Source organism: Salvelinus sp. IW2-2015, linkage group LG23, assembly GCF_002910315.2.
Source record: "Salvelinus sp. IW2-2015 linkage group LG23, ASM291031v2, whole genome shotgun sequence".
In the NCBI taxonomy this organism is placed as follows: domain Eukaryota; kingdom Metazoa; phylum Chordata; class Actinopteri; order Salmoniformes; family Salmonidae; genus Salvelinus; species Salvelinus sp. IW2-2015.
In genome coordinates this window covers 7,632,791-7,647,164 of record NC_036863.1, presented here as the reverse complement: position 1 = coordinate 7,647,164, position 14,374 = coordinate 7,632,791, and the positions used below count along the sequence as shown (strand labels likewise).

General features: G+C 42.5%; 2 protein-coding genes across 3 annotated transcripts; one reads left to right on the top strand and one right to left on the bottom strand.

The window, feature by feature from the left end:
* The first annotated feature begins 921 nt into the window (after positions 1-921).
* LOC111951039 (sphingolipid delta(4)-desaturase/C4-monooxygenase DES2) lies at positions 922-9,949 on the top strand. 2 transcript variants are annotated; one of them, XM_023969011.2, is made up of 4 exons: positions 922-1,118; positions 1,211-1,330; positions 5,320-6,062; positions 9,117-9,949. In XM_023969011.2, exons 2-4 carry the CDS (start codon positions 1,249-1,251, stop codon positions 9,258-9,260), a joined length of 969 nt encoding a protein of 322 aa, XP_023824779.1. In that variant the 5' UTR covers positions 922-1,118; positions 1,211-1,248; the 3' UTR covers positions 9,261-9,949. The 2 variants fall into 2 exon arrangements, with proteins under 2 accessions (XP_023824779.1, XP_070290442.1); XM_070434341.1 differs by having other exon boundaries at positions 922-1,330.
* An 892-nt stretch (positions 9,950-10,841) lies between these two features.
* On the bottom strand, positions 10,842-12,189 carry LOC111951040 (transcription factor Ovo-like 2). The gene is made up of 2 exons (XM_023969012.2): positions 11,819-12,189; positions 10,842-11,732 (listed from the first exon to the last, which is right to left on the bottom strand). The coding sequence occupies exons 1-2, from the start codon at positions 11,931-11,933 to the stop codon at positions 11,410-11,412; spliced, it is 438 nt and encodes a 145-aa protein (XP_023824780.1). The 5' UTR covers positions 11,934-12,189; the 3' UTR covers positions 10,842-11,409.
* Between the last annotated feature and the right edge of the window lie 2,185 nt (positions 12,190-14,374).

The window sequence follows — 14,374 nt, the reverse complement described above, 5'->3', positions numbered from 1 at the left end:
GTAGTAGAGACATACCAGTACAGAGGGATAGGCCAAAAAGTTATATAAGTTTCAGTAAGATTGGATTTTTAGCATTTATAGCAATGGTTATCAATTGTACTGCAGGGATGGATCAGAAGTCTCAGAAAATTGAGGTTGTGGTGGCAGCTGCATAGAGGTATTTGGGTGTGTGAGACTTGACATCAGAAGAGTTACAGGGTTTGTTAAGTGTTGATGTCTCACCCTTTCAGGATGATGGGATGAGGTAGGAATAAATACATTTAATTAGTGGAGTAGGGTGGTGTTCATTTTATTTGATAGAATTTTGAAATTAGTGAGTGTAGTGTTAGATGGTAGCGTATTTATTTAGTACATTTTTATTTTTCAAGCAAAGTATAAGGGAGTTGTACTCAAGTCTAGTAGGTGGCGGTAATGCAACAAATTAGATGCCAACTGCCATTAAAACTCATAGAAGAAGATAGTAATTAAAAGTTCTGTGCCAAACGAACTGGTTCGAATAACACGTGTTGATATACAGGTAACTGACTAAATTAAGGAAACACCAAGTGTCTTAATAGGGTGTTGGGCCACCATGAGCAAGAACAGCTTCAATACACCTTGGCATTGATTCTATAAGTGTCTGGAACTCTATTGGAGGGATTCGACACCATTCTTCCACAAACAATTCCATCATTTGGTTGTTTGTTGATGGTGGTGGAAAATGCTGTCTCAGGTGCCACTCCAGAATCTCCCTTAATTGTTCAACTGAGTTGAGATCTGAGATGGCCATGGCATATGGTTTATATCATTTTCATGCTCATCAAACCATTCAGTGACCACTAATGCCCTGGGATTGGGTGAATTGTCATCCTATGGGGGCAAAGCCATGGTAGCCAAAATAATGGCCCCAGCATTTTATACATGACCCTAAGCATGATGGGATGTTAATTTCTTAATTAACTCAGGAACCACACCTGTTTGGAAGCATCTGCTTTCAATATACTTTGTATCCCTCATTTACTCAAATGTTTCCACTATTTTGGCATTTACCTGTTTAACCAACTGTCGTGAAAGTGCGCCCACTTAATTAGGCGTGTCGCAGTCTATCTGTATGGCCTAATAGCCTACGGGGGTGTTCGGTAAGAGCAACTTGGGTATTTCCTCTTCATTTCCCCCCGCCTTCTTGTACAGGCGGATTGTGTGCCTCTACTCCGTTTTTTTGTGATAACAGCTCGGGGAACTGGCAGATAGTCCTACCGCGAGCAAGAGATGGGGAACACGGTAACGAGGGATGACTTCGAGTGGGTATATACGGAGCAACCGCACTGTAGTCGGAGGAAGCAGATATTAGGTAAGCAGCCTATTGTCTGACGTCCGTATCAATCGCCTACTGCTCAAAATATATTGGCCAAAGGAATGTCATTTTGTTGTCTTGTCGAATGGCATAAATGCTTGCTTACTCCTGTAAAATCCAACAGCTGCTTCCTTAGGCTTAGCCATACTGTTTAACTAGGCTATATACATCTCACAATATGGATAAGCCTTTACATAGTCTCTAATATATTAACTYTTAATTCATTACCTTTTCTTTAACCATTGTTTTCACTGATTTACTCTTAATTCAATGAAGCCTGATCATGTTGTACCGCCAGAAAGATGCCGTTCCCATGCAATGGTGACGAGAGTGATCACCAGCATTCACATCCTACATCAATGACCACTTGACTGATAAACTATAGGTTCAGGTATTTTGATTTCTTGGGACATGACATACTACTACTCGTGTATTCCTCCTGTTATCTATAGTCTTGTAAATATTGTCTTAGAGGCACAGGATCTAGCCAAGACTGAAACAGGTGTAACCACCTGTTTGACAGGTAAGACAAGTTTTCCTTGCCAAGTAGTGGGAAACTTGGGTTCAAGGTGAGGAAATGCCGATACTACTTTCGAATGGGAGCTTCTTATTTTAAAGATTTTGGCCATCTTGCTCCGAGGCACTACACAGACAAATATTCATACTRTTAGGTAGCTTTAAGTTTATTTCCTAAATTGCAGTCCCATAATTTTGATGTGAGTTTAGCCCAATGGACAGATTTAAGTAATTGTATGATTCTGTTGGCCAGTGTGTCTGAGATTACTCTGATTTTAAATGCACTATTTAATCCTCCAATAAAATGTATTTGTAAAAAGGGCTTTATAAATACATCAGCAGATGTCACAAAGTGCTTATACAGAAACCCAGCCTAAAACCCCCAACAAGCAAGTGATGTAGAAGCACAGTGGCCATGGAAAAACTCCCTAGAAATGCAGGAACCTAGGGAGAAACCTAGAGAGGAACCAGGCTCTGAGGGGTGGCCAGTCCTCTTCAGGCTGTGCCGGGTGGAGATTCTAAGAGTACATGGCCATTTAAGGCCAGATTGTTCTTCAAGATGTTGAAAGGTTCATCGATGACCAGCAGGGTCAAATAATAATCAGTGGTTGTAGCAAGTGCAACAGATCAGCACCTCAGGAGTAAACGACAGTTTGCTTTTCATAGACAAGCATTCAGAGGTCGAGACAGTAGGTGCAGTAGGGAGAGTCGAAAACAGCAGGTCCAGGACAAGGTAGCACGTCCGGTGAACAGGTCAGGGTTTCATTGCCGCAGGCAGAACAGTTGAAACTGGAGCAGCAGCATGACCAGGTGGACTGGGGCCAGCCAGAAGTCAAAGGGCTGTTCAATGTCCAAATCCAATTTTATTTGTCACACACATGGTTAGCAGATGTTAATGCGAGTGTCGCGAAATGCTTGTGCTTCTTGTTCCGACAGTGCAGTAATATCCAATAATTCCCCAACAAGTACCTAATGCACAAAAATCTAATGGGGTGAATGAGAATATGTACATGTAAGTATTAGCGGTCGACCTATTAATCTGCATGGCTGATTTCAAGTTTTTATAACCGGTAATCGGCATTTTTGGGCACTGATTACATTGCACTCCACGGAGAGACTGTGTGGCAGGCTGACCACCTGTTACGCGAGTGCAGCAAGGAGCCAATGTAAGTTGCTAGCTAGCATTAAACTTTTCTTATAAGAAAACGATAATTCTTAACATAATCACTCGTTAACTACACATGGTTGACAATATTACTAGTTTAACTAGCTTGTCCTGCGTTGCAAATAATCAATGCGGTGCCTGTTAATTTATCATCGAATCACAGCCTACTTTGCCGAACGGGTGATTTAACAAGCGCATTCGCTAAAAAAGCACTGTTGCACCAATGTACCTGACCATAAACATCAATGCCTTTCTTAAAATCAATATACAAGTATATTTTTAAAAGCCTGCATATTTAGTTAAAATAAATTTATGTTAGCAGGCAATATTAATTAGGGAAATTGTGTCACTTCTCTTGCTTTCTGTGCAAGCAGAGTCAGGGTATATACAGCAGTTTGGGCCGCCTGGCTCGTTGCAAACTGTGAAGACCAGTTCTTCCTAACAAAGACCATAATTAATTTGCTAGAATTTTACATAATTATGACATAACATTGAAGGGTTTGCATTGTAACAGCAATATTTATATTTCTGGATGCCACCCGTTTGATAAAATATGGAACGGTTCTGTATTTCACTGAAAGAAAAGTGCTTTGTTTTCGAAATGATATTTTGGGGATTTGACCATATTAATGACCTAAGGCTTGTATTTCTGTGTTTATTATATTATAATTAAGTCTGATTTGATATTTAATAGAGCAATCTGACTGAGCGGTGGTAGGCAGCAGCAGGCTCGTAAGCATTCATTCAAACAGCACTTTCCTGCGTTTGCCAGCAGCTCTTCGCAATGCTTGAAGCACAGCGCTGTATGACTTAAAGCCTATCAACTCCCGAGATTAGGCTGGCAATACTACTGTGGCTTTAAGAACATCCAATAGTCAAAGGTATATGAAATACAACTCTCAGAGAGAGTCTTATAAGTTCCTATAATAACTGCAACCTAAAACTTCTTAACTGGGAATATTGAAGATGATGTTAAAAGGAACCACCAGCTTTCATATGTTCTCATGTTCTGAGCAAGTATCTTAAACGTTAGCTTATATTGCACTTCTACTTTCTTCTCCAACACTGTTTTTGCATTATTTAAACCAAATTGAACATGTTTTATTATTTATTTGAGACTAAATAAATGTTTATTTATGTATTATATTTAGTTAAAATAAGTGTTCATTCAGTATTGTTGTAATTGTCATTATTACAAATATATATAAAAATCGTCCGATTTAATCGGTATCGGCTTTTTTTGGTCCTCCAATAATCGGTATCGGTGTTGAAAAATCATAATCGGTCTTAGTATATGGATGAGCGATGGCCGAGCGGCGTAGGCAAGGTGCAATAGATGGTATAAAATACAATATATACATGAGTAATGTAAGATATGTAATCATTATTAGTGGCATTGTATAAAGTGACTAGTGATCCATTTAATAAAGTGGCCAGTGATTGGGCCTCCAATGTAGGTAGCAGCCTCTGAGTTAGTGATTGCTGTTTAGCAGTCTGATGGCCTTGGTTGAAAAATGGCTTCTGTCTCTCGGTCCCAATTTTGATGCACCTGTACTGACCTCGCCTTCTGGATGGTAGCGGGGTGAACAGGCAGTGGCTCAGGTGATTGATATCCTTGATGATCTTTTTGGCCTTCCTGTGACATTGGGTGCTGTAAGTGTCATGGAGGGCAGGTAGGTTGCCCCCGGTGATGCGTTGTGCAGACCACACCACCCTCTGGAGAGCCTTGCGGTTGAGGGCGGTGCAGTTGCCGTACCAGGCTGTGATACAGCCCGACAGGATGTTCTCGATTGTGCATCTGTAAAAGTTTGTCAGGGATTTAGGTGACAAGCCAAATTTCTTCAGCCTCCTCAGGTTGAAGAGGCGCTGTTGCGCCTTCACCACACTCTGAGTGAACCATTTCAGTTTGTCTGTGACAAGTTCCTTGGCGTACACAACTTTCCACATTCTCCACTGCTGTCCCTTCGATGTCGGTCCTGGAGGGGCAAAGCACATCTGGTTTTCATTCTTTTCTTATAAGGGACTAATTTCTGGTCCTAGAAACCAGGTGAGTGCAATTAACTGACTGGTAGAAACAAACCAGAAGTGTTTTGGCCCTCCAGGAGAGGAATTGAACAGCCCTGTTTAGATGTCATAACACTATAAATAAGGTATCAATAACTATTTATATCTGCCAAATCAGCTTCTGAAATCAGCTGCATTATAATATTAAGTCTGTCACGAGAGACCAGTGTAGAAGTAATACTGTACCTCAATTTGTTTTTTTGTTTTTTTCCCCACACCCCCTCCTTTCCTCCCTCCATAGCCAAGCACCCGGAGATCAAGTCCTTGATGGGCCCTGACCCCCAGCTCAAGTGGGTGGTGACAGCCATGGTCCTAACCCAGGTGCTCTGCTGCTTCCTGGTACGCGACCTCAGCTGGAAGTGGCTCATCTTCTGGGCCTACATGTTCGGTGGTTGCATCAACCACTCCCTCACGCTCGCCATCCACGACATCTCGCACAATGTGGCCTTTGGGAATAAGGACGCTATGCGCAACCGCCTTTTTGGCATCTTCGCCAACCTACCAATTGGCGTGCCCTACTCCATCAGCTTCAAGAAGTACCATGTGGACCACCACCGTTACCTGGGTGGCCACGGACTCGACGTGGACGTCCCGACCCACCTGGAGGCTCATCTTTTCAGCTCCCCGGCCCGCAAGATCCTGTGGCTCTTCCTGCAGCCGCTATTCTACGCGCTTCGTCCCCTGGTGGTGAACCCCAAGCCTATAGGCAGGCTCGAGCTGTTGAATTTAATGGTACAGCTAGCATTCAACGCTTTCATAGTGTACCTCTGGGGGCTTAAGCCTCTGGTCTACCTGATAGCAGGTTCGCTGTTGTGCATGGGACTGCACCCGATCTCGGGGCACTTTATCGCCGAACACTATATGTACCTGAGCGGGATCGAGACGTACTCGTACTACGGGCCGCTGAACTATATCACCTTTAACGTGGGCTACCACATGGAGCACCACGACTTTCCCAGCATCCCCGGCAGCCGCCTCCCTCAGGTAACTCACTTTTCATGAAGGATAAACTGACTGATTGTTTAAGATGGTGATTGTAAGATATTAACTAGACTTGGTTCAAATACTTAAAATCCTTTGTTACTTTGAGTGTTTGCTTGAGTTTGCCAGGTGGGCAGGGTTTGACATTTGTTTTTACTTTTCTATTTGTTTAATAAACCAGACCACATCAAATGGGCACAGATAAAGTATTTGAAATGATTTCAAAGTAACCCTGGTCTGGATGTGAATTATGATGTGGGTGATGTAGGATATCAATAGTGAAATGTAGCCACAGTTTTCTGTTGACTAATGTGCCCTCAGTATCATTCCGTTTAGGGCAAACCCCTGGCCCTAATGATCGCTGAATCATACCAGTCACATGGCATTCAACTCTAAACCTTGTTGGCATTCCACTGACAATTGTGAAAGATTCAAGGCCCATATTCATAGTGTCTCAGACTCGGACTAAGAGTCACCTGTCCATATAATCTTATTTATATGATCTAAAAAGCAAAACTGATCCCAGATCAGCACTGACAAAGGGGAATGCTGACAGACTGACATCAAAGGGACAATGAATACTGAAAAAGGTACTACAGTGGTGTGGTGAAACAGAACACATAAATGGCTAGATGGTGTCATCTTGACTGCTGTTATGGATGGAAGCACAACGCTGAGCAATTAACTAGCTTTGTGTGTGTGGCTAACACTATGAATAGGAGCTAAGGTCTGTATTGTTTGTGTACAGCGGTCATTAGGGGGGACTGGTGACACCCAAAACAACTTTGTAGAGATTGTAGAAGTGGAGAAGTTGTTAGCTTACAGTATCACTGGATTATAAGGAGCAATAAAGCAGTTATGGTTGTGATTAATGTATTTTCAAATAAACCATCTCACCTAGCATAGCGGCAGGAAGTAGCACCCCCTGATAAATCAGAGTAAATAGGACAAATGTTTTTTAAAATGTGGGAGACCTTTATTACTCCTGTATGAGTGGACAATAATAGTCAGCAGCTCAGGGAGAAAATCTCTCCAAGTAACTTATTTGTATACTTACCTTGAAAGCAGTCTATGGACAAGGAGAGACTGCAATCCACGCTTAAGGCTCGTTTACCTAGCCACTGCCTGCAGCTGTGCTAATAACAGTAAAATAAAACATTTGAACCAGGTCATTGAGCTTTACAATATCTTTCAGACTTTTTTTGGTTATAATATGCTATGGGAACAAATAAGTCATTTTGTACTTTGGGTGAACTATTTCTTCAAGCAACATAAAATGTTAGAAAACCATAGCAGTTATGGAACAAATCCCATGATGCCTCACAACGAGCCTCTAGATATGAGTTTCAGTCATTAACTGTGGAGGAATGCTGCTGGCCCACCCCTATGTCAGTTTCGCTGCCTGGCCATAGTGGTGTTCCTATTCTGTCAATACAGTATCTAAAGCCTTGTTCACACTGCAGAACGTAATGCTCATCAGTTTTGTTTTTCAAATACGTTTTGGAATACCGACTGTCCAAACAAAAAGTTACAAGTGACCAAATCGGATTTATGTGTTCAGACAGCAGTCATTTTCTGACATGGCCACGTTAGTGATGGTAATGATGGGTGTGTGCACAATGGTGTAGGCTGATTGGTGCTTGTGCTTCATATCACCCAGAAGTTAAGGTGACAACAATGCCAGCCATTGATGTTTCCCAGTTGCTCTGAATGTTCAAAATCATATCGTAAGAGAACTTTTAAAGCTTCAAAGAATAAGCTGATCCAACTTTCAAAACAAGTCCTTATTGGCTAGCTCTTTAGCGTTGTAGCACAGTCACAAATTTGTTTGTAAACAATTAACAAGCTAGGTGGTTTGAAATGTGGCTTGAAATTGATCAGATTCCATGTGATTTTTGGCTGTTCAGACAGCAGGAAAATGAACAGAATCGGCTAGGCAATTATTATTTTATTATTTGAGTCACTTCAAACTGCCAATGTGAACATGGTTTAATAACTTGTAGGCCTACTTGTCAGACGGTCCTGTTATGACAGTTAGACAAGACAAAGGCAGACAGAAATGCTAGAATGACAGGGTGACGTAAGCCTCCTTATGAAAGAGGAGCTCTCATCTGGTTAGTCTAGTTCTATCCTGACTTGATGACATAGTAGTTTGACAGCTTATACCAAAGTTTTGAACTTCATTCTTGTTAGGAGTGGACATTTTTTAGTTTTCTGGTTACAGGCATGTGGCTCATACATAAATGAAACCACTGACAGGATACATAAGCGGTAATGTGTTTGAACAATGTTCTCCTGTTATGTTTTACCCCATTTATTACTTTTGTTACTATGGGTACAGGTATATTTCACAACCTGTTTGACAAGTTTTATGTTTCAGACTCTCACTTTTCCTCAAACTATTGGCATCTTGAAATGCCCTGGTCTCTCCCACTGGTCAAGCTAATCAAATGTAATTTGTATACTAGTTCTTTGTACAGATGGCCTTAAAAAAACATGTATCCCACCCTCTGAGTAAGCTTTGTTTAGGCCCTTCTACCTGGGGTCATGAAATAAAGATATACTGAACAAAAATGTAACTGCATCATGCAACAATTTCAAAGATTTTACTGCGTTACAGTTCATAGAAGGAAATCAGTCCATTGTAATGCATTAATTTAGGCCCTAATCTATAGATTTCACATGACTGGGCAGGGGCGCAGCCGCCTGTGGGCCCACCCACTTGGGAGCCAGGCCCAGCTAATCATTGAGGTGTGTGTGTATTTTTAAAATATTTTTTGCCTCAGTAGACAGACTAGCCATATAAGGGGCCAGTATTCATAGAGTAGGAGTGCTGATCTAGGATCAGCCGTCCCGTCCATGTAATCTCTTATTTAAAAGGCCAAACTGATCAGAACTTACTGAAATGCTTTGTGAATATTGGCTGTGTACTGTGTCTATTCACTAATAATGGATCCATTGATTATCATCCTCTGAGTTCTCATTGCTGTGCTATTTACTCTCATCCCTTCACATTGTAATTAAAATGAACTTTCTCTCGCTCCCTCTTTTGTCCAGGTGAAACAGATGGCTCCAGAGTTCTATGATGATTTACCACAGCATGACTCATGGACACGGGTGCTCTGGGACTTTGTGTTTTGTGATTCGCTTGGACCTTACTCCAGAATTAAACGCACCTTCCCATTGGCTAAGCAAGACTAAGAGCCCATGCTCTTGATCTTCTGACCAATGATCTTCCACAAAAGCGGCTTGACAACCCAGCTGGCGGGGAGTGAAAGGCTTCTCATTACTTGTCCAGATCTTTTACTCTGCAGACAAGACCGGTGTGCTGGTGTCACATTCAACTCACCAGCATGAAAAGACTCTTAACACTTTTGAATGTTATGTTACCTTAGATATACTGTAAACTATGCTATCCAGATGTATTGTATAAACTGGGTAGAATAAAAGGTACTCAGCTGATTGTGATGTCATAGATCATTTATGAATAATTGATCATAAAAAATATTATGGCTGTGATGGTAAATCTAAAAAGTTGCAGTTGTGACGGTTAGATTTGATTTTATTCTGTCCTTCCAAGCCCCCAGAAAAGCCTTCTATTTGTACATTCAGTTCCTGGGTCATGTTCATTATGCACCAAATGGGATGAACAACCTGAACTTGTCCAATAACAAACACATTTTTGTTTTGTTGCAAAATGTTTGTGTGCCCTAAACCCATCTTGGATTAATGATTCACTCAGACTTCTCATTCCTAACTCACAATATTGAACTAACTTGTTATAGTATTTAGTAATTGTTATGGCTTACTGGCTCGATCTTCTAGAGTACAGATGTTACCATTTTTCCCTGATCTGTGTTGCAATAAGTAAATATGTGCCTAAGCTACAATCTGTTTTAACTGGCTGCGCCTCAGAGAAATATGGTTGTTGACATACAATGATAAGCAAACACTAAAATCCTTTAGGCTCTTGTTTACATAGCATGCACCTCTCTCGTACCCTGCTTTAGAGTATTGCAGAAAGCAGATACTATTGAATAAAGAGATGAAGATTATTATAGTGTAGAAAGGCCAAGCTATAGAGAAGCATGAGATTGGCTCACACCATAGTTCTAAAACCTAGAGGAGTGCAGCTATCATTTCCATTTATTGCTTTTGTGATGACACAAGGTAGCACCATGGAGGGCTGTCGCCAGAAGTCAATTCTAACTGTGGCTCTATACAGGGTAGGCCGTCACGGAAAATAAGATTATTTTTAACTGACTTGCCTAGTTAAATAAAGCAACAAAATGTTTGAATACGATGTGTCCCAAATGGCACCCTATTACCTATATGGTGCACTACTTTTAACTAACTATATTTCTATGGGCCTCGGTCAATAGTATTAGGGACATGGCCCAAGTGACGTGGATCTTCACCTCCAAGGTGACCCTCTTAACAGGGCTGTGTTCAGTGAGGTGAAATGTTACAGATAGAAACATAATGTATGGAGTTAGTGATTCCCAATTCTACTGGACATACAATTATATATGTTCAACATGATACGTTTTAAATGTGCAACATTTTGAACGTTTCACCTCCCTGAACACAGCCCTGGTAACGTTGTATAACGTTCAGATAGAAAGCTGATAGGCAATCATTGTCCTATACAAGGTATTTCTGATGGGTCTGTAATGTTGCACCCTCCTGAACACAGCCCTGGTAACATACAGTATTATACAGTAGCACATTCCATTCCATATATTGGAATTTGGATTAAAAGTACTTTATCCTGAGATTGGAACATTTGTTTGGTATTTTAAGCGTCACATCTTTAAAACACAATATAATGAAAAGTCAAACATGCAGCAGCAATACACCATGCAAATAAATAAGCAAGTCAATATAACATGGGATGGTTGTAGCTGTACAGGTGGGAGGATGGGTGGCAAGGAGAGGGACAGGCCTGTGTGCCAAGTATACAATTTATTTTAAAGGACACATCGATAAGTCACCACTCCACAAAAACATACCTTTAATCAACATTGACCGTAGTTGACTATTGACCAGACACACCCTCTCCTTAATCTCTCTGCATTACCTAAAGTGGACACCAGGAGGTGGTGCTTTTAAAATAGCCACACCAATGCTGATGATTTTCAATGTTATTTTGGCCTACTGGCCAGGCACTGACTGGGTGGGGCATAACCCCAAACATATTGTCCATTCACCTTACTGTAATATTGATGTGTTAGCGTTGATACTAGCCTGTTTCTGCTCTGTGGCAAGGTTACAATGAAGGAATTGACTAAGGCAGAAACCGACTAGCACACTTGAATGTTATTAGCAAATCTTCACCTAGGAGTTTAAATCAACCCACATAGTACCCAGTGGGATACATCAAGAAGGGACTGAGTTTGTGTTCGGCGGGCACGTTGTTGGTGCCCTCGTGTGCCTGGCGACGGTAGTAGCGCCGCAGGGCGGGGCTGCCCGGGTGGCACTGGCGCACGTGGAGGAAGTACTCTTCGGGACGGTTGGACGTGTAGCCACAGTCCTCGCACACAAAGATCTTGGAGCGGCGCTGGCGGTAGGCGTACTGCTGGCGCACGCCATGGATCTTCCTCAGGTGGGATTCAAGGGAGCAGCGCTGTGTGAAGGCCTTGTCACACAGCTCACAACGGTACGGACGGATACCTGGCGGGAGGGAAGAGAGGGTGAGGAGAGTGTGTGATGGGGTTAAGACGGAGTAGTGTGTGTGTCTGTGTTTTCACGCCTCTCACCTGTGTGTGTGCGCATGTGCCTCTTGAGGTCGAAGGTGTCGTTGAAGCCCTTGCCACAGTAGCGGCAGGGGTGTCTCTTCACCATGCTGTGGCACTTGAGGTGGCGCGTCAACATGCGCTGCAGGGGAAACACCTTGTGACACACCGAACACAGGAAGTCACCCGAGCTGGGGGGGACACGGGGGCGGGGCTGAGTGAGAGAAGAAAGGGACGCGGAGGTTAAGACACAGACACTGCTTCAATTTACTGTCAACTCTTTGATAAGGGACTCTAGGACACATTCAGTCAAACATTGTTTTTCATGAGTTGTTTTGTCCTTTTACCGCATATCACTACGTTTTCCAGGTTTCCTCTGAGTGATGAACACGACTTGGAAGGATGGCATTCTGAGACTATCTACCTATACATAACTGTGTTTCACAGCAACCAACAGACATCTCATAGACACCAATGTCTCATAGAAATGCAGTGGAAGTTTACCTTGGCTCGGGATGCCAGTGCCAGTGTAGCAGGGTGGTAGAAATGACCCTGGCGCTGGCCCATGGTCCGGGACAGGAGATTGGACCAACCGTGGCCCCTGTCTGGCCCGACCTCTGGTCCTTCCCCTGGTAATGGTCCTGGTACTGAGGAGGGGGTAGCTGGCTCAGGCAGAACCACAGGTTTAGGGGAGTCAGGGCAGGTGACTGTTGTAGACTGCACCTCAGCATTCTCACACACTGAAAAGGTAAGAGACACACACTCAAAACACGCATAGACATTCATAAGAAATAACCAACCTATATAACCAATAACCAATAACCAACACCAGTATCAAACTGCCTGTGAGGCTATTCTATAATATTCTGTCCTCTGATTAAAACAAACCTGTAACTTCCCTACAAATTACAACAATACAACTCAAACTAAATGCAAATATGGATTGTCTGTATTAATTAATATTATTAGGGTTTCTTGAACAAAAATGATATGTTGTAATAAATACAGTAATGATCGAACAAAATAACGAGGCTCCAACACACATCAGAATTCCTACAATTTAGACATCTGTGGCATTTTGTTGTGTGACAAAACGGCACATTTTAGAGTGGTCTTTTATTGTCCCAGAACAAGGTGCACCTGTATAACGATCATGCTATTTATTCAGCTTATTGATATGCCACACCTGTCAGGTGGATGGATTATCTTGCTGAAGGAGAAATGTTCACTAACAGGGATGTAAACAAATTTGTTCCAAAAAATTTGAGAGAAAGAAGCTTTTTGTGTGTATGGAACATTTTTGGGATCTTTTATTTCAGCTAATGAAACATGGGATCAACACTTTACATGTTGCATTTGTATTTTTGTTGAGTGGTTTCTCTTTCTCCCTTTTTTTTTGTACACATTTACTATTTTCTCAGATACTACTATTTACAACAGTAGTAGAAGAAGAAGAAAAATAAGAAGAATCCTTGTCTTCTTGAACAATATGAATAAACATATCCCGAACTGACCTGTTCTGTTGTCCTCTTTCCAGTCTGTCTGCTCTGGGTCTCTCCACCTCCATCCTCCACAGGCCCCCTGTTTCTTCTTTTTCTTATTCAGTAGGAACGACCGCGGCATCCTCTCTCTCTCTCTTAATTTTTCTCTCTCTCTCTCGTCTCTGTATGAATCTTCAACTTTCTGATCCTGAGACTACTGTTAAACGCTCCTGCATCCCACCACTTTTGGTTTTGTGTTCAGCTACAGGACCAGGTATCACCTTACACCCCCCCTCCCTCCACCCACCCACCCACACACACACACCCTTGGTCCTTCCATCACCACCCTTCCTATACCCTCCAACCAACGTCCGTTGTCCAGGTNCGTTGGCCATCCCCTCACCATCGTGCCAATACCCTCTAACCAACCTCTGTCCAGGTAGCTCAAGAAAATCACAGCACTCATTTCCATAACACTCATTTAGATGGTTGGGGCGGGGTGGGGTTGCGGAGGGGGGAGGCTTTTTTACTGGTGCACACCTGCATTGACTGTGCGCGTGCGCCTCTTTTAACTGGTCCCCCACTGGTTTTGCATGCCAGGCAGTGAGAATCTGGCCTCCACATTCAAGTGGACCCTGTCATGCAAATGTGGACCCGGCTGTGCCTGGACAGAGGGCCCGGTCGGAGTAACAGGAGCACGCACAGAAGAGCCACAGCCTTTTCTTCTCCCCCCTGCTCGGATTGTCTGGTGGATTTCGGTCTCAGACAATGGCCATTCAAATGCAATAGAAAGGGCTAACTCCTCTACTGTTTGTCCTCCGTTGACTGCTCGGTTTAGAGAAACTAATAACACTTGTAAGCGTTCCATCCCCACTCATGGCTGTTGATTTATTGAGTGAATTCTTCTGTAAATAGACAGTTGAATGTGGCAGGTGAATGCACAGATATTCCTCCATTCAAACCACCTCCATTCAAACTGCCATTCAAAGTTCGCTGGAAACAAACTGTCATTGGAATGAATTATGGAACTGAAAGGAAATTATTGGTATAAGAAATATGTTGAAAACTCCCTCTAGTCTACACCTTCACTGATCAAAAA